This window comes from Amia ocellicauda, chromosome 10 (assembly GCF_036373705.1).
Source record: "Amia ocellicauda isolate fAmiCal2 chromosome 10, fAmiCal2.hap1, whole genome shotgun sequence".
Lineage (NCBI taxonomy): Eukaryota > Metazoa > Chordata > Actinopteri > Amiiformes > Amiidae > Amia > Amia ocellicauda.
In genome coordinates this window covers 17,823,965-17,843,568 of record NC_089859.1, presented here as the reverse complement: position 1 = coordinate 17,843,568, position 19,604 = coordinate 17,823,965, and the positions used below count along the sequence as shown (strand labels likewise).

At 41.8% G+C, this 19,604-nt stretch overlaps 1 protein-coding gene across 2 annotated transcripts; it reads left to right on the top strand.

Moving 5' to 3' along the window:
* Window positions 1-987: 987 nt before the first annotated feature.
* Window positions 988-19,185, top strand: prps1b (phosphoribosyl pyrophosphate synthetase 1B). Of its 2 annotated transcripts, none has more exons than XM_066715349.1 (7): window positions 988-1,328; window positions 14,864-15,047; window positions 15,761-15,859; window positions 16,067-16,191; window positions 16,674-16,847; window positions 17,036-17,195; window positions 17,438-19,185. In XM_066715349.1, the coding sequence occupies exons 1-7, from the start codon at window positions 1,207-1,209 to the stop codon at window positions 17,528-17,530; spliced, it is 957 nt and encodes a 318-aa protein (XP_066571446.1). In that variant the 5' UTR covers window positions 988-1,206; the 3' UTR covers window positions 17,531-19,185. The 2 variants fall into 2 exon arrangements, with proteins under 2 accessions (XP_066571446.1, XP_066571445.1); XM_066715348.1 differs by having other exon boundaries at window positions 14,864-15,053.
* Window positions 19,186-19,604: the final 419 nt, after the last annotated feature.

Genomic DNA, 19,604 nt, shown 5'->3' with positions numbered 1-19,604 from the left:
TATATATATATATATACTTAGGTCTATATGTGTTATTTTTCGTTATCACGTCCTCGCTTAATCATGGGAAATGTAGTACCAGAAACGCTTCCGCCTTTTGATGTAATTATCGTTATACCGGAGACCAGAGCACTACAATACTACATGCTTCTGTGGATGCTTGAAAAGTGCCCTTTTCCGTGAATGAGCTCTTGCCCTTGTAATGTGTGCTGCACGTTCTGTACAGAGGGTAGCACTTAAGACGAGACAGATACACATACATGCATTATATACACACTCACCAAATGTCAAATATTTATGCATTGTAGCTGTAGGTGTTGCAATGGTCGGCTGGAATAGAAACCAAAATAATTCCGTCATTAGGCGAGCCAATTCATTCCTCCGTTTAATATTTACACAGACGACAGTACTACTACGTGTTAAAGCGAAATTACTTTATAAACCGAGAATTACCTTTTTATGGAAGTCAATTATTTATTCTTGTTAATATTTACATAGAAGAAGAGCAGAATAATATGCACATATTAAAGCGACATTTCGGCAGATCGTTCTGCTGTCATTATCATTATCTTTACATGGGTTTGTGGATTTAACGAGATGTCTTATACAGCAAGCTCCAATAGCTACAGGAAGATTCTAAAATATGATAAAATATATATGTATTCGAAAGGAACTGTGCAATGTATTTATTTGTAATACAATCACAATAGTTATTTCTCATCAGTTTCTGTTTCTGCAACTACGTACACCATGCAGCGACCACGTGTGGAGAGGGACGGCTTTTCCTGGTGAAGGTTTTGTGACAACGCGGTTCACCAATCACCAGCAAGCCAACCCCCCGTCGTCAAACTGGTCGTTAGAGGCTTTAACCAAATGGAAAGGGCAAAGGAGAAAAGGAGTTTAGCAGGTGACCAATCAGCAGGTGTGGGGGGAGGGCTTTGTGACGTTGCAGGCTGCTCAGGGGGAGGAGGAGAAAAGAATAATAGAGCAGCGCCAGGAGAGTGTTCGAGCACGTACAATGTGATGGAGACACGCACAGCGGGCTGACACCCACAGACCCCACAGCACCGGCCGACTGCAAGCAAGCACACCTGCCTTCAAAACAGCCACTGCTTCAGGCGCCTTTAAATACACATTAACAATCATCTCTACTTTTCTTATTATCGCACCTGCTTTCATTAAACCGACGCCCTGGAACGCCCAAAAATGCCGAATATAAAGATTTTCAGCGGGAGCTCTCACCAGGACCTGTCCCAGAAGATCGCCGACCGACTGGGACTGGAGCTGGGCAAAGTGGTCACTAAAAAATTCAGCAACCAGGAGACATGGTGAGAACTTCGATCCGCACGGGTGGGTAGGGGGTACGATTACATTTCGGATTTAATGTATGTAGGTAAATTGTACCACATGGGCTCCTATTGCTGAGTAACGGGCATCAACGCAGTACGGTAGGGCTCTCGCGTGGCATCATGGGATGTGTAGTGCTCTCTGATGTAACGCTGATGACATCAAAAGGTGGAAGCGTTTGTGGGACTACGTTTCCCACAATTCTGCGAGATTCGTGGTGGGTTTATGGTGGGAGATGAAGTCCGTTGTTTTTCTTAAATCCCATGTCGTCACACTCTTAACTACAACTTGAATGGAGGAGCAGAGTGGCTTGACCATGTGTAATAAAACGAGTAATGCCACAATTTATAGCATCTGAGAGGTTTGAATGTATTTCTAAATCTTTTGTGTTACTGCTGTATATTGGGAGTGATGGCGCAGCAGACATTACGTTGAAACCTGGTGTGTAGCTGGACTAAAATGTCAAAACAAAACTGATCGAGAGAGCTAAATCAATGAAAAAAAAATCCAGTTTCTCTGTGTGTGGGGAGAAGGAGGGCGGTATCTACGTAATTTCGTACGCAGTGTGAAAGGTGTACCGAGTCTTTCACATCAAGATATTAAGTTACTAATGTGACTCGGATCAACGCAGATCTACTCGGCTCTGCGAATTAAAATGCCAATTATTCACCCCTCCCCCAACGATGCGTAAATAAAAACGCGGGTAAACCCCCCCCCCACACACACACACACACACAAACCCAAACCCCCCAACCTCTCGTAGCAGCCCCGTGGCTTTAACGATGACCTGACTAACCTGGATATCAATTATTACCGATTATAAATCAGTGTGATACGCAATGAGAAACACCAGTGATGCACACATGATACAAAATGACTTTTACTTTCGATCCTCCGTCAGTGGTGGTAGTACTAGGATAAACTCCCTGCGTACGTGCGTGCTGAACACAGTTTCTGCACGTCAATCTCGTTCAAGATTAGGTTGTTTTATACATACTTTGAGTGGATTTTTAAAATGTATTGTAATTGGAAGCATTGATGGCGGGGGGGGGAGGGATAGGTTGTACGATTTTTGGGGATGTACTGAAAACAACACCCCCTAAAATTCCACAATGCCCTTCCACATGTAATTATAGTAGTGATATTAGATAATATAATTGTTAGGATGCTTGCTGGTAGACTGTGCTTCTGTGCTGAAATGTTTGTATACGTGAGGGTTTCATTTCCCCCCCTGAAGGTACATTTTAAATCTGAAAAGGTCTTCCACTCGTCGTCATTGGTGTCCCCCCCTTTATGACAGCATCAAGTTGGTGCTAGTTTTTGCTCATGATAGACTTGTGTACTGATGAGATCTACGGTTTTGCAGTTCAGGGATGACATCTTGCCATTTGGTGCTAAACTCAGTAGGCACTTAACACTGAGAGTTGTGGGGGTCGGGAATAGGCAGACCCGGGCAGACTGTTGAAGCCTCTTTCTACAATTCCTCTGAAAATATACATTTAGCTACCAGTAACTGAATGAGCCACGCAAGCTGAAGGTCTTCCTTTTTATTTGTCCCTGAATATCACAAGTGTGTGTGAAGTGTACAGTGCAACCTGGTAAACAAGTTATCTTTATAAACAATTCATACAAACTGTAGACCAACCACTGACTTAATCATTCAAAAGCTCCGGGGATTTCTTATAGTTGAGTAGAGCTGTAGTAGTGAGTGGTTTAATAAGTAAAGGTATCTGCCCTTTTACTCTAAACGGGCGCTTGGTCACCCAGGACCGTGATTGTAGAATAGATGCAGTGTGGTAGGAGAGCCAGAGGAAATGGACACCTGCAGAGTTGGGGTTTGGATCAGGAGATGAAAGGCCTCTCACTACTAATAAGTAGTGTTAAATACAACCGCTTTTTCAGTAATTAGTATGTGACTTCAGAGCCTTAAACCAACCACCATTTGTTGTGAAAGCATTGCGTGGTTCTGGGTTTTGAGTCGTTCAGAGGTCCCAGCTCAGGTGTCCTGGCTGCATCCTCCCTGTTTGTGCTATTGTGTTTTGTTTGCCTGTGTGTGGGTGCATCTCCTGCAGCACTACATTCAGTCTACCTGACAACATCTAATCGCCCCACCCAGGTCATCGCATTAGTGTTGACTGTGTTGTGTACCAGGAACAGCAGTCATGATAGCTAGCATATCATTACAACGAGGCAAGAACTGGTTTTGCTGACTGTTGCCTTACGTGAACAGTCTGCCTTGCTGTTAAACTTTTTTTTTCCTCTTAGAAGCAAGGCTGCTGTCTGACTTCAGATTTGTAAAGAGCATAATATACAGATGGCTGAAAAATCTAATGAAAAAAACTGAATAAATGATTGGAGGAACATGGATGCCTCCAAAGAGGTGTACTTTATGATGCAGTTAAGAAATTAACATCATGTCATGCTCTGTGGCATGTATAAAAGTGCTGAGCAGGCCCAGTTGACCTCGATTTTGGATCAAAATGGCAAGAGGAAAGGATCTAAGTGACTTTGAAAGAGATCATTATTGAGGCACGAATGGCAGAAGCTTCAGTCACAAAGATGCTCAACTGGCTAGTGTTCTCAACAAGTGAGTGAATGCATGTGTGGGACATGGTACAGAGAACGGTACAGGCCTGACTGCTTGACCCCTACAGCGAGGGGGTCTGGAGGCTCTGTTATGCTGTGGGGAGCATTTTCCTGGCATGGTTTGGGTCCACTTATCCCCTTAGAGTGAAGGGGTCATTGGAAATCATTACAAAGTTACTGAGTGATCACCTTTATCATATGTTGATGGGACTGGTCTCTTCCAGGATGACAATGGCCCCATCCACAGGGCACGAGTGGTCACTGAGGTTTGATGAGTATGAAAATGTGAATCATATGCTCTAGCCTTTGTAGACACCAGATCACAACCCAATTGAACACCAATTGATTTTTGGACCAACATGTTAGATGGCACTCTCCACCACCATCAAAACACCAAATGAGGGAATATCTTTCGGAAGAATGGTGTTCTATCCCTCCAGTAGAGTTCAGAGACTCATAGAATCTGTGCGAAGGGCATTGAAGCTGTTACCTTACTGAGACACCTTATGTTGTTTTTTTTCTTTAATTTGTCACCCATCTGTATGTACAACTAAAATAGTACAAGCATATTGATCATGACCTTTGACCCTCTACTTAAATGTCAGTCAATACTTAAGTGTTAATATTTTCCTAAAGAGTATAGATAGGCTAATGATTGCTAAAGAACTCGGATAGGAACTTGCATGTGGTCTCTTCAAAAATGTCCTCCACTGTGACCTTTGACCTATCCTTAAAGTCAAAGTGAGAACTTACTCCTAATGCCTTAAATCTAATCACAGCTAGAAATCTTTCTTTTATTTTGTATTTGTAGAGTTCTACCATTTGATTGAACAGTAGAACAGATTTGGAAATTTAAACTTCACCTCTTTGCACATGAGTTCTAAACGCCCAAGAGTGAGATTGTAGTATTTAAGCATCTGAAACACTGGACAAGACGATGTTTAGTGAAGTCAAAAATAAGGATGTACCAATATGAAAATTCTGTGCCGATACCCGAGAGCAGGTCGAGGGTAACTGGATTGCAGTTTGTGTGTGTCATTCATATTTTTGTTAAACTAGAATTTAACAAATCAGATGCTTAGTTATACACAATAAAAGCCGCACAATCAGATGGAAATATCTGCCATTTTAAACCAATCGACCAGTAGCCGATACAATAATTTTGCCATAATGTCCCAATACCAATCGGTGCATCCCTAGTCAAAAGGTAATGGAGGAAAGAACTGCACTGCCGTTCCCGTGTTAGCAGGGACAAGATTTGAAAGGAGGAATTCCATACGAAACTTGATGTACTTTCCGCAGCTCTCAAGCCAGAAAACATAATCGGTGGCTTTGAGAGCACTGGAATATTCCCTGTGAGCCAGAACCGGGTGGACAGACAAGTGTCCACAAATCATGCTCCTTTTTCTGAAGCACCTGTGCAGACTTCCACAGCCCCAACAGCCCCGGCCCCAACCACAACAATCGGCACACCAGCAGAGCAAACTGCCTCTACAAATGCAACAATTCCTTGTGATGGAAATTAGTCTCAGATAATATGAAAATACAATTTTAATTGGTTAGGTTGGTTATTTAGGGTCTGAATTCAATAATCTATAAAATATTAAATGCTTAATCGATGCAATTTGAAGTATTTCCTGTTGTAACTCTTTTAGGCTTATTTGGGATTTGTGGGCTTAAAGGGTACACAAGTACCTTAAAAGCCCACTCTGGACTTTTCACTTTTGCAATTAAATGAGTAAATTTTAGTAAATTTGACAAAATCTACCACAAGTGGTTAGATTAGATTAATCTTTTATTTAATACCCACTTTACTGGGAAGAAATTCACATTTATAAGAAAACATGTAAAACTTAGATTTTGGTGGGCTTAATTGGGTCACTTCCCCTATTGATTACAAGAATAGTACCAGAAAGTTAACTTTTTCAGGCCTGCACAGCAATAAACACACCTGTAGAGCAACCGCAACAATGAGACACCTTAGCAGAGGAAGAGTGTCATTCAGCACTGGCACAAGGCAAAACAAAAGCATGAAACAAAGCTTCTAAAATTAGGTCTTAGTTTAACTTTAATTTTGCAAAACAATATAATTTGTACAGTTATTTACTCAAAAGTAAAGTATTTATAAAATATAATTTGGATTGGGGAGAGTGTGGAAGCAGTGAATTTTCAGTCTTGCTTCAGTTAACGGAAGTCCTTGTATCGTGGAATTGTAATTATTTGCTATTTTGTTTCCGGTATGTGGACATGTTGACGGTTTTGTATTATATTCAATTATAATGTTTATTTTATTAATAAATTGGCAGAGACCAGCAGATACTAATGCAAAGTATTTATAGCTCAGGGAGATTCTATAACTTAAAAGACCTTTATAATAAGCTAAGGTTATAGGACCTTATACTTGGTTATTTTGAAGAGAATAAACATGACAATGACAGTAACAAGTGAGTACATTGAATATACATGGATTAACAGTAAAGAGCTCAAAACGTTATGCACTATTTTAAATTTGAATGTTGAATGTACATGGAAGTACACTAACGTAGTATTGTTGCAGTTTTTTTTATGTTTGCATGTTCCCTTGACAGCCATACATGCCCATTACATAACACTACCATGGTCTTCTGGGCCTTTTGGTGTTCCTAAGCTCACCAGTGCATTTATTCTTTAAGAATGTTCCTAATAGTTGATTTGGCCACACCTAGTGTTTTTGCTATCTCTGATTGGTTTGTTTTGACTGAACTAAAGACAGCTGCAGTGCAGGCCTGGCAGAGCATCAGCAGGGAAGAAACCCAGCATCTGATGATGTCTATGGGTTCCAGACTTCAGACAGTCATTGACTGCAAAGGATTTGCAACCAAGTATTGAAACTAACAATTTAATTCAGGATTGTTAGTTTGTCCAAATACTTTTGAGCCCCTAATATATGTGGGGGGACCACATAAAAATGGGTGTAATTCCTACACCATTCACCCAATTTGGATGTTAAGTCTACACTTAAAGCACATCTTGATTGTTTCCTTTCAAATCCATTGTGGTGGCGTACAGAGCCACAATTATGAAAATTGTATCAGTCCAAATATTTATGGACCTATCTGTATATGTGTATCTGTATGAAGCTTGTTCCTAACGTAGTTTTCATAAAAAATAAAAAAAATAAAAAATAGCACAAGCGACGATCTGCTAGCAAATACCCCTCCCCACCCCGCAACGCTCTGCTAACCCCTGATCCGCAGTAGTTTTTGATACTGGCCTGTGAGAATAACTGCTATAGTACACAATTGAATACTGTAGTGCCTTGTAATGTACTACAGTTCTACAACAAATACTATGGTACAGTTTTGTATACTGCATTACCTTGTGATGGATTATAGTTACAATAACGAACACTATAATGCACTGTTAAACTGTATTATACTTTTATACTATAGTATACAGTAGTAACTTGTGATATACTATAGTACACTTACTACTTGTACTTATTACAGTGCTACTTGTACACTGAAACATATTGCTTACTGCACTCAAATACTTTCTAGTTTTTATATGATCTGACTAAGGCTGGGCGATATTGCCTAAAAATAAAACTTTTTTTCAAATTTATGGATGATTCATGATTTTAATCTCAATTTGTTTACAGAGAAAAAGCATGGGTTCACAAAGAACAAATGTATGCATGTTATTTATTTAAAAAAAAAATGTATTAATAATAATAATGGGACAAAAGAACACTACCAATCCATGGCTCTCATTGTGCATACATTTTAAAATGAAATTGAATAACAGCCTCTAGTAGGCTGTCCTTGAAAAACAAAAACGTGCAATAAGTTGTGCAAGAATAACAAAAGAACAGCACCACTTGCAAAGCTGTCATCATTGTGTTTTTGTTTTTTTTAATAATAATAACAACAACAACAAAAGCCAGATGAGAGAATTTTTGTAAACTGAACAATGTTCCTTTAGTTTTGTCGTACAGATTTCTTACAGGAGGAAAACAAGCCTGTGTACTGCCTCTGGCTTGAGGCGTGCCCTTTGACATGTTACAATGTTTCTACCCATACTGAAGACCCTCTTTGAAGGGGCACTTGTTGCAGGAATGTAGAGGTATTTCTTTGCCAGATTGCTCATGGAGTTTCCACCACTGAAGTGGGTCTGTGTCAGTGGACAACAAGTAGGTTGACGGCTCTGTTTTGATTTTGTCCTCCTCTGACTGAGAGGCAGACAGCACTGTCTTCTTGAAGTTTTCTTCTTAGACACAGATTCAGCTTCTTGGTGCACCCGCACAGCTGTGCCAGGTTGAGGTTCAGCTGCTTCTTGGCACACCTTCACAGCTGTGCAAGGCTGGGGTGTGCTTTTGTCAGGTAGCAGAGACACTAGCTCTGTAACAGCTCTTTCCACTTTTAGTTTCAATAGACGTTTTACAAACTCTACACAGCACAATGGTTTGCTCGACGTCAGACTTCGCAAAACTGAACCACTTCCAAATCGCTGAGGTGACATTACTGCCTTTTTCGTAAATATTGTCAGCGCAGATTGCTGCCATCTTTGAAGTGTGTCTGACTGACTGGCAATAGATAGACAGATAAGCAATGTAATTAGCGGTGGTGGGGTACGAAACGATCTTGGACTACAGTTGACTGCCATGTAATTAGCATAAGATAAGATGCAGCATAATGTAAGCAATCTATTAAAATAATAACTAACAAAGTATTATGTACCCTCAGATGTTTCGGTGCGAAAGACGGAATGGTGATTTAAATTGTAGACATCCTTAACTTAAATAATTCCTGGTTGCAATTCGTAGTACACTTAAAGCTCAATTAAAACGCATAGCTTAATATTAATGTAAGATGCACGATGATCTTCTCTGACCATATGCAGCAAATTACACCAAATACAATATATATAACGTAAATAACTTAAACAAATGCACAATAGAGTGGCTACATTTAGGTACATTTTAGGTTATTGTGTGGGGGATTATGATAGTGGTATTGGAGGAGGTGGGGTTTAAAAATATAAACGTATGTAGGTGTTTAGTTTGTGTAAAATAAAGGTTAGGCTCATCTCCCTTCCTGATGTAATTTTATGCTTATTGCACACACACCACACACACAGTCTGGAAAAAGTATGGAAAATGCAAAACTGATTTCCAGGGCATATATTCAGCTATTAATAATAAATTCTGGTTCGGGGCAATGCAACTCGCAATCAAATAGATGACTGCATAAAATGAAATCAAGCCTGGCTGAACTGTGCAGTCTGAAGATTTTGTTCCCACAATATATCAGTTACGCTCATGTATATGGTGACACTAATTATATAATTATATTAGTGTCTGTTTCATAACATGCTTATGAGCAGTTTTCAAGAAACCATTTCCACAACAGTACTTGTTTTGTGTTCCCGAACAGAATGGTTTAGTGCTTTTGCAATACTACATATACCTTTAAGCTAATGTCTGCTATTATTTATTTTGTCTATATAGATGTCTATAGAAGTTTATATTTAATTAACAAGATTTATTTTACACATCTCTTGTTTTATTGGGTTTATTTTATTTACCTTATTGTAGATGCATAGAGTTAGAACCTGCATCTTGTAAAACAAATACATCAAACTGCAGCCTGGAGTATTATTCCATTCTTGAAAACATGATTGCAATGAGGAAATAATTTTCTGATTTGTTATACATAATTTTAAATGTAAATGTAAATTTAAATGTCATACTTGCTACTTGGATTGAAAACATTAACATAGTAAGATAGCCAAATGTAATACTGTATACTTAATATCTATAATTATAAAATATCTAGTTAAGGTGCCATTATGAAATGACATGGATTAATCAACACCTAAAAATAAACCTTTTTTTTAAATTCAAATCTATTAAACTCATGCTGCTCACAACATAGCCTATATATAGTTTGTGTGTGACTGCTTACCATGTTTCCAGTTGTCCTGGATGGGGTGGAGGTATTAATTTATTTTGGAGTCTTGATCACAAAAATATCAGAGTTTCCCATGCAACTTTGCAGCTTTGAGTTTCTGTATGTATTGGAGGCCGTGTTTCTGCTCCTTGGCCTTCAGAACATGGAAACACTGTAGGGGGACGGGGCTGGAGAGCAGTACTAATTAGGTCAGTGAGGTTTCTTCATTGGGGGGCCTGTGTGTTGAGGATCTGGTTTCTTCCTGTTCTGGTCCTTGTGCAGTCTGCTGTCCCTTGGCTGTGACTTTGCCTGTTGTGAAGTCACACATCGTGCAGGGTTTATTTCTGCCAGCAAGTGGACTATGACCTGCAGCCCACAACGTCGTTCTCTTCCACAACATTCAGAACATTCAATCCAATTGGTACTGACAGTCTGATACTCTTCTCTGTACCTGGTAAACCTGGAATAATGATTTGTAATTAATGTATTCCCCCCCCCCCCCCCGCCTCATGTCTGAAATTTGTAAAAGTTAGGAAAACTCACTACATTTTTGCAAGACAAATAAACTCACTTCAATGGCTTCTTTGCATTTGCATGGAGTGAAAAGTGTCGCTGTGTGTTGAAGAGTGAGCGATGAATTTATGAGAATGGAAAAGTTGGCTGCAGCATTTGCCTAGGTAGCCAAGGGAACGATAGTCTGGCTCTTGGGTGAATAACCATCTGAACCCACCACCCCACTATCACAGTGATAGGTGGGTGATGGATGTTGGGTAAAGTGTGACCAGCATCGCATATTTATACTTCAGTTGTTAATCAGGATTAAAGTTATTCACATTTATAGTTCGGACTCTGTACAGATGGTGAACTTGTTATTGAGCACTGGCTTAAAGTTACAGCATTTAAAGTTCTCTGTAATATGTTGCAGAATTTATTTTGTAGTAATATTGTGTATATATTAATCATGGCATGTATTGTAAAACATGTTATAGTGCTTTTGATTTAAGGCGTCTGATGACAAGAACACTGAGATGGGTGTGTTGTACCTTGTTGCCTTTCTTGCGAACTTGTAAACAGAAGTGTCAAGTTATTTTGCAAGTCCAAGTAAGTCCCAAGTCAGTATTAAGTCCCAAGTCATTGAGCTACAAGTCAAGTCTCAAGTCTTCAATTTTGAGCTTTGAGTCTTCAAGTCTTTTATAATTACCACTTGATCTTTATATTTTAATTAAAGCAATACATAACAGCAGATTATCAAAAACATTTTAATTGTCCATATGTCACCAAAGTAATGTGTGATGGTATAAAAAATATATACAGTAGGTTCCCTATATATAATATATATACATACATATACACTCACCTAAAGGATTATTAGGAACACCATACTAATACTGTGTTTGACCCCCTTTCGCCTTCAGAACTGCCTTAATTCTACGTGGCATTGATTCAACAAGGTGCTGAAAGCATTCTTTAGAAATGTTGGTCCATATTGATAGGATAGCATCTTGCAGTTGATGGAGATTTGTGGGATGCACATCCAGGGCACGAAGCTCCCGTTCCACCACATCCCAAAGATGCTCTATTGGGTTGAGATCTGGTGACTGTGGGGACCAGTTTAGTACAGTGAACTCATTGTCATGTTCAAGAAACCAATTTGAAATGATTGGACCTTTGTGACATGGTGCATTATCCTGCTGGAAGTAGCCATCAGAGGATGGGTACATGGTGGTCATAAAGGGATGGACATGGTCAGAAACAATGCTCAGGTAGGCCGTGGCATTTAAACGATGCCCAATTGGCACTAAGGGGCCTAAAGTGTGCCAAGAAAACATCCCCCACACCATTACACCACCACCACCAGCCTGCACAGTGGTAACAAGGCATGATGGATCCATGTTCTCATTCTGTTTACGCCAAATTCTGACTCTACCATCTGAATGTCTCAACACAAATCGAGACTCATCAGACCAGGCAACATTTTTCCAGTCTTCAACTGTCCAATTTTGGTGAGCTTGTGCAAATTGTAGCCTCTTTTTCCTATTTGTAGTGGAGATGAGTGGTACCCGGTGGGGTCTTCTGCTGTTGTAGCCCATCCGCCTCAAGGTTGTACGTGTTGTGGCTTCACAAATGCTTTGCTGCATACCTCGGTTGTAACGAGTGGTTATTTCAGTCAAAGTTGCTCTCCTATCAGCTTGAATCAGTCGGCCCATTCTCCTCTGACCTCTAGCATCAACAAGGCATTTTCGCCCACAGGACTGCCGCATACTGGATGTTTTTCCCTTTTCACACCATTCTTTGTAAACCCTAGAAGTGGTTGTGCGTGAAAATCCCAGTAACTGAGCAGATTGTGAAATACTCAGACCGGCCCGTCTGGCACCAACAACCATGCCACGCTCAAAATTGCTTAAATCACCTTTCTTTCCCATTCAGACATTCAGTTTGGAGTTCAGGAGATTGTCTTGACCAGGACCACACCCCTAAATGCATTGAAGCAACTGCCATGTGATTGGTTGGTTAGATAATTGCATTAATGAGAAATTGAACAGGTGTTCCTAATAATCCTTTAGGTGAGTGTATATATATTAGGGCTGGGCGATATGACTTAAAAATAATATCTCGATATTTTTAGAAGTTTGGACGATACACAATATCTCTATTTCTTGTTTTTATCCAATCAAGCCACAAAATAAGACCAAAGACATTCAAACTATAAGTATTTCGTTAATCCTTCAATAAGCAAAACTAACAAATACTACATGCAGGCTGTCATGGTAAATGTATGCAGAATGCAACACATTCCAGGGCAAGTGTTGTGTGATTACTATTACGTGTTATGTTGTTATGGGATATATATACACACACACACATGTATACATAAGTTTAAAAATAGCTGGCGTTACAATAGTTTTAATAAATCTTAAATGCGTGGTGCCTTATCCCAGGGATTTTATATAGAACAATTATCCATATTATATTAGGATGGTACAGCAGCTCCCGTCTAAAAACAGTCCATATTCACCGATGTTCACTTTTTCTATAATAAATAATTTTTGAGACCTCATAATGCTTACGCGTTTCGACTTATCTTCCTCAGAGCACATGTACACATTATGATTTACTGTCACATAACAACAATAACACAAGTAATAGTGATCACGCAACATGCGCTGTAAATCGTACAGATTCAGGAAGATTCAGTAACATCTGCTGGACAGAGACATTTCTCCTGTGACTGTCGCGTCTCGATTCTACTTACAAGTACAGCACGTTGTTAATACAAAATAGTTATAATAATAATAATAATAATAATAATAATACAACTGTTGAACCACTTCACCATCTTAATAAAAAGAAAATGATACTTTCTGCATGTGTTTGCATTGCTTTCCAATTTATTAAAATGCAAATAAATGTTATTATTTTTATACAAATGATATCAGTCTAAATTAGCGCGGGTGGAGGTGCTTGCAGATCGAGTTCAGCCCGGCGACGAGAGCGGGGCGCAGCGTGTGCGCCTGCGCATTACAGTGTCTCTTGGTTGTGTGTTATTGTGTATCAGGTCTCTCTCCTCATGTCTGTCTGTGTTTCTGATGCTCATTTCTTGACGCATCCGACACGTGTGGAAGAACCGGGAAGAACGCAAAACGTCCTAATGACGTAAAATACTGCCGTAAAGATTGCGATTTGCGACATCATGATATAAACGATATAGCATAATATGAAACGATAGACGTTTTTCTATCGTCATACGATATATATCATCATTTCGCACAGCCCTAATAATTATATATCTATATAATAAATATACTGTGTATATGTGTGTGAATTATGGGACAAAATCCAAGGAAAAAAAATATGAATATGGGTTTTCTTTTTGGTCTAAAGCAGAAAATGCACACTCCTACTACTGAGCCTTACTTCGAACATAAGTAGAAGAACATCAACCATGTTGCCAGCTGTCTTCATGCATCAGTGAAGTATTGTACTTGCAAAATATCAAATTGGACAGAACCCTGTCACTCATCTGTGCACGATGTGGTCGTGGAATTAGTATATCATGACTGAAAACCCACTCAATAGGTGCACTTGTTGCTGGTACAGCTGATGCCCTCACTGCCACATTATTCATAGCCCACAAAAGGAGGCTGTTTTGTCCTTCACACATTGTGAGGTACTGGCTGAGCTGAGAGGGCAGGGGATACATTTTGATACATATTTTAAGCAACTTTAGCACTTTATGACTCAGTTTAGAGATAACTGGCTAGCTAACTACTAAAATAAACACTACCTGATTTTGCTAGAATGTAGAAAGTTGCCGCTTAGCTAGCTAGGTGATCGTGCTTGGGACAGCGAGGACGCGTTAGCTAGTGGAGGAGACGTCCCAGGCATGCGCCTGAGCTGTAGTCCCGTTCTTCTAAAAGTTCTTACAAGCCCTGTCCCCCTTCCCGTTTTTCTAAAAAGCATTTTGTTAGCTTTTCCTTGCTGTCTGTAAGCTTGTGCTTCAAGACCTATAATGACCGAATGTATTGAAAGAGGGTAACTTCCACATCAACATTTATAAGATGGCTTAAGCCTGTGTTGAACGTATACCTTATTTGAGTGAATTTTCTGAATCTCTACAGGGAAAAATGAATGGGATTTTTGCATTAGGAACCAGAAATTAATTTGCATACGCTAGTGCCTACAAAGTGACGACATCACTTCGGCTCTCTATTGTCTTTGAGAGTCTGTGCCCAAGGACACACAGTATGACAGGCCCTGACACAATTAGCGCCATATTAATCCACAGACTGCCACGCATCCATTTGAATGTAACAAAAAATGTACAATAACAAACAACATCAGTTTTTTTTCAAGTCATGCCAAGTAAAACACACAAACGTCAATTCTGACTTGAGTCAACTCGAGTCCCATGTCTACACCTCTGCTTGTAACAGACCCAGCCTGGGGATCTGCTCAGATCTGACTGTAACCTGTCTGTCTTCCCCCTCCCCCATCTGTAGCGTGGAGATTGGGGAGAGCGTGCGCGGCGAGGACGTGTACATCGTGCAGAGTGGATGTGGCGAGATCAATGACAACCTGATGGAGCTGCTGATCATGATTAACGCGTGCAAGATTGCTTCAGCCTCCCGCGTCACTGCAGTCATCCCCTGCTTCCCCTACGCACGCCAGGACAAGAAGGACAAGGTGGGGGTGAGGGTCCTCACTCTCAATACCTTACCCTGCATCTCTGCACCAGTCCTGCCCCCCTCCCCCAACCACCACTGTAACTCTGTCACCAGATACAAACCCAATTAATTCAAGCCCTGCAGAAGCATTAAAGTCTCTAAACATCGTAATGTATTGTAACAAGGAAAAAGGCTCCTGCTAAGAAATATAAAAGGCTAGGGGCTTTCTAGACTGTAATCATAGTAATTGTAGTAAACCTTCCAATGTTGTCTTTCTGTGGTTAATACTACTACTTTTGCTGCATTTTGTAGTAAAACATTGAGACATTGATTGGTTAGTTGCATGGCCAAAGCTATGCTCCAAGTGTTTTTATTTAACTGCAGGGTGAGCCGCTTTCACCTGTGTTGCTTACATATTTCTCACTTGCTTTGTCTTCCCATGTGTTTTTTTTTTTTTTTTTTTTCCTGTTAAATTTCTTCCATTTCCTCAGTTCTGAAGGTTACATAGCCCGGCCTATTGAATGGAATTGGGACTGGGAATAGCATCTCCAACGATCCGCTGTTGTCTTCTTGGAGCGTGGTGTGGGGGAACCAATTAATTCCCTGCACCTCCTGACTGAGGCAGCATTGTGTTGTGTGAGGAGTGAGGTGGTCAGGGCAGTGCCGTGTGTGTGTCCGTTTGTCCGTGTGCGTCTGTGTAACAGGTCTCTGTCTCTGTGTGTGTGTGTGTAGAGTCGCGCACCCATCTCGGCCAAGCTGGTCGCCAACATGCTGTCAGTCTCTGGGGCTGACCATATCATCACCATGGACCTGCACGCCTCACAGATACAGGCAAGTCTCTTAACTCCTCAACTGCTCTGAGGGTGCGGAGTACAATCTAAAGATTAATTGGCCTGCCTCCAATAAGTCTCTACAGGAGATTAATAATTATGTGGGTACTGTATCTTCATAGAATTAATAGTATTTAACTCTGGTGCTCTGGGGTGCAGACTGAGCCCTGTGTTGTGCTCATGCTGTGCATGGCCTCTGTGTGCGCAGGGCTTCTTCGACATCCCCGTGGACAACCTGTACGCTGAGCCAGCCGTGCTCAAGTGGATTAAGGAGAACATCCCTGAGTGGAAGAATTGCACCATCGTGTCTCCTGACGCTGGGGGCGCCAAGAGGTGAGGGCAGGGCAAGAGGATGTTACAGGTGGTAGAGGGCTGTGGGGGCAGGGGTGTTGGTGTAGGCTGCCGTCTCTTTACCTGTAGAGTGCACAACGGAATTAATTTCTCATCTCTGTTAAATTGCTGACACCCCGGTTCTCATGTGATCGGGGATGCCAGGCCAGGCCTAGTTGGCCTTTGGAATTTGAGTCATCCCAGGGAGCGCAGTGGGCTGCATACTTTGCCAATTAATACTTTTGTGCATATTTTTAAATGTTGATATAAGTACAAAAATTAACCATTCTGGGCTAAAATCAGTGACGTGGAATGGCTGAATCCACTTGCATGCACTCTGGCTGCTCCAGCTTGCAGAAAGGCCACCAGCAGCTCGCTCAACAGTTGAGGAAACACTGTTGAATGGATTTTACTGTGCCAGTGGAGCCCTGAGCTGCAGGCTGTCCTGACCTCCTGTTTCCCCCATCCCCCACCTCTTCGGACAGAGTGACCTCCATTGCAGACCGGCTCAACGTGGATTTTGCGCTGATTCACAAGGAGAGGAAGAAGGCAAACGAGGTGGACCGCATGGTGCTGGTAGGGGACGTGAAGGATCGTGTCGCCATCCTGGTGGATGACATGGCTGACACCTGCGGAACCATCTGCCACGCAGCAGACAAGTAAGAGGCTCGGGGGGGTTGTGCGATAGGTTTGTGTGGGGATGGTTGTGGTGGGGGTGGGGGTCAGACCGGATGGTTGGAGATCTGTTTGTCTAAAGAGTTGGTCTTAACTGGGAAAGGGTACCATGGTAGGCCTGTGAGTGCACTTAGTGTCCTGGTGCTGTAAGCCTGCCCCTGTCCTCTTGCAGACTGCTGTCGGCTGGGGCCACCAAGGTGTATGCCATCCTGACCCACGGCATCTTCTCTGGCCCGGCCATCTCCCGAATCAACAACGCATGCTTCGAGGCTGTGGTTGTCACCAACACCATCCCGCAGGAGGACAAGATGAAACATTGTCCCAAAATACAGGTCAGCCATCCCATGCCCCTGCCTGCACATGGCACTGTATCTCCACATCACCAAAACACACTGGGTACTGTGTGGCCATGAATGCCTTCCCAAATTACTGATAAGGACCTTATTTGAGATGCATTTTTGTTTAACTCCAATGTTCTGGACCTCTGTTTCAGGTTTCAGTTTATTTTAAAGTGTGCAGTGTCAGTATGAAGAGTGGGATAGGAAAACTCATTGTGTGCGCTCTATTCCTACAGGTTATTGACATCTCCATGATCCTGGCAGAAGCCATCCGCAGGACACACAACGGAGAGTCAGTCTCCTACCTCTTCAGCCACGTTCCTTTGTAACACTCCATCCCTCCCTCCTTCTTTCCTTCCCTCATCCCATAGAGGTCTGGTGCTTTGGGACACCAGCTTTTACCAAAACGGAATAGAAGGGAATATACTGAAAACTCCACCACAGTTTTTGCCACCACTCTCCACCTGTCCTGCCAAACCACCCCTGTGGCCTCTCATGCCCTCGCCCCATCCCAAACCAGAATCATTGACCGACTTGTTGGGAGGGACAGTGAAGAGACTGGTCCCAGGGGCAGAGGTTCAGGCCATTCCCCCTCATCAAGATGGTTTAGCGGGGCTGGTAATATGAGCGAGAGAATGAACAAACAAACCCCTCTCAAACCATCCCTGTGCAGCGAGTTGCTCTCCCAGAGATTCCCCTCCTTCTGTGTTCTGCTGCTGCCTCTACTGTCCTGTTTGCCGTTCCTGTTACACTTACAGCTGATATGTCTACATTGAGGGAGTTGCTCAGCTATCTGTGCTTGTATTTTCCTCCCATAGAGGAGCAACTACAGACAGACCGTTGGGTGAGAGCAAGCTCCAGTACACAGCAAAGCAGTAAGAGATTGGGGTGGGGGTTGGTGGGGAGTTGTTTTGCTTCTGGAAATCCTGCAGGCTGGAGCTTCCTCAAACACGGGTCAGCTACATTTTTTTTTTTTTTTTTCTCCCCTCCTTCACTGTGTTTTAAACGATGACAGTGAAAGAAATCCAGCAGTGGACTTTTAAAGGTTTTTTAGTTTGTTCCTTTTCCTCATTTGTTTTTGTTTTTTAATAAAGCCACATACATGTGCTGGCATTCCCGCTTTAATTTAGTGTGTGTGTGCGTGCATGTGTTCATTCTGCTTCTTCCTTACCCTGACTGGAGGCCATACCATGCCCTGTCCTTTCCTCTTGCCTGACGCCTTGTGGCTAGCCGGCTCCACCAGTGCAGATTTTACAGCAACTGTATTTATAGTGAGTGCACGAGTAGAACAAGTGTGCAATTAGTTGATACGCAGACTTAACCATGTTGAAGCAGAGGTTTGTTTTTCCCCTCTATTTATTAAAAATAAATGCAAGAGCTCTGATCCATTTGGAAGCTGAAGGGTACTGGTCAGCCTGAGACAAGGGCTCCTTGAACCACAAAGCTGCTGATGCACTTCCACTGCTGTACTGTATTCTGCAAAGTGCTTTTTCCTGTACTCCATTGCTGGTTGCAGAATAGCTTTCCTGTCCTCCTTGGAAGTGATCTTCTGCAAAGAAGGCATGGCTTCAAGCCAGTAGTTGAAAGAGCCGATGTGAGCAATATTACAGATGGCAGCTGCAATACTCTGGAATTTTGATTTTATAATTTTTCTATGTGTATTGTGTGATTTAGTGTTTGACTTTGTGTATGCTCACAATTACACAGTGCTTTCCTGTTCAAAGTGGAAGAGGGCTGCCATTGACATGAGGACGCCTGGTGCCTTACAGAACACAGTGCAAAACCTGTAAAAAATTTTGAAGACACCCCGTCCCCCTGCTTTTTTTTTTGCCACATTTGCAAACTTGACAGTCTGTCCACGTTCAGTGAGGGACAAACCTCATCGCTTTGTCTGTCTGTCCGCCTTCCTTTCTGTTTGTTTGTGCAGGACATTCAGAATGTACTGCATCTGTTAAATGGAATAATAAAGTCATCTCTGGTTTCAGAGTGGTGTTCTGAGTTTTTACACAGCAGCTTGGGGCTTGGTGTCATGTGGTTTCATATTTCTATTTGAAGGTGGAGGTGGTTGAGGTCTCCCAATTCATTCACTAAGGGAAGATGCTTATGATCTGTCTGGGTTTTGATTTCGTATCGTGCAGTGTAGCATTTTAATGTAGAAAACCCCATTGTGTCTGATTTGTCACGGACAGTGTGTGTTCATACAGTGGCTCCAAGAAGCATTCGCCTCCATATACGAAAGGTTTCAGAGGTATTGAATATATCTTAGAGCACAGTCATGTTGACGTGGAAGGTATACAGCATGTTGTCCTTCCAAACTGAGCAGCTGGGTAAGGAGGCATTGGTCAACGAAGCCACCAAGAGGCCAATGTATTCCTGTGTCAACAATAGCTCAGGTACCTCACA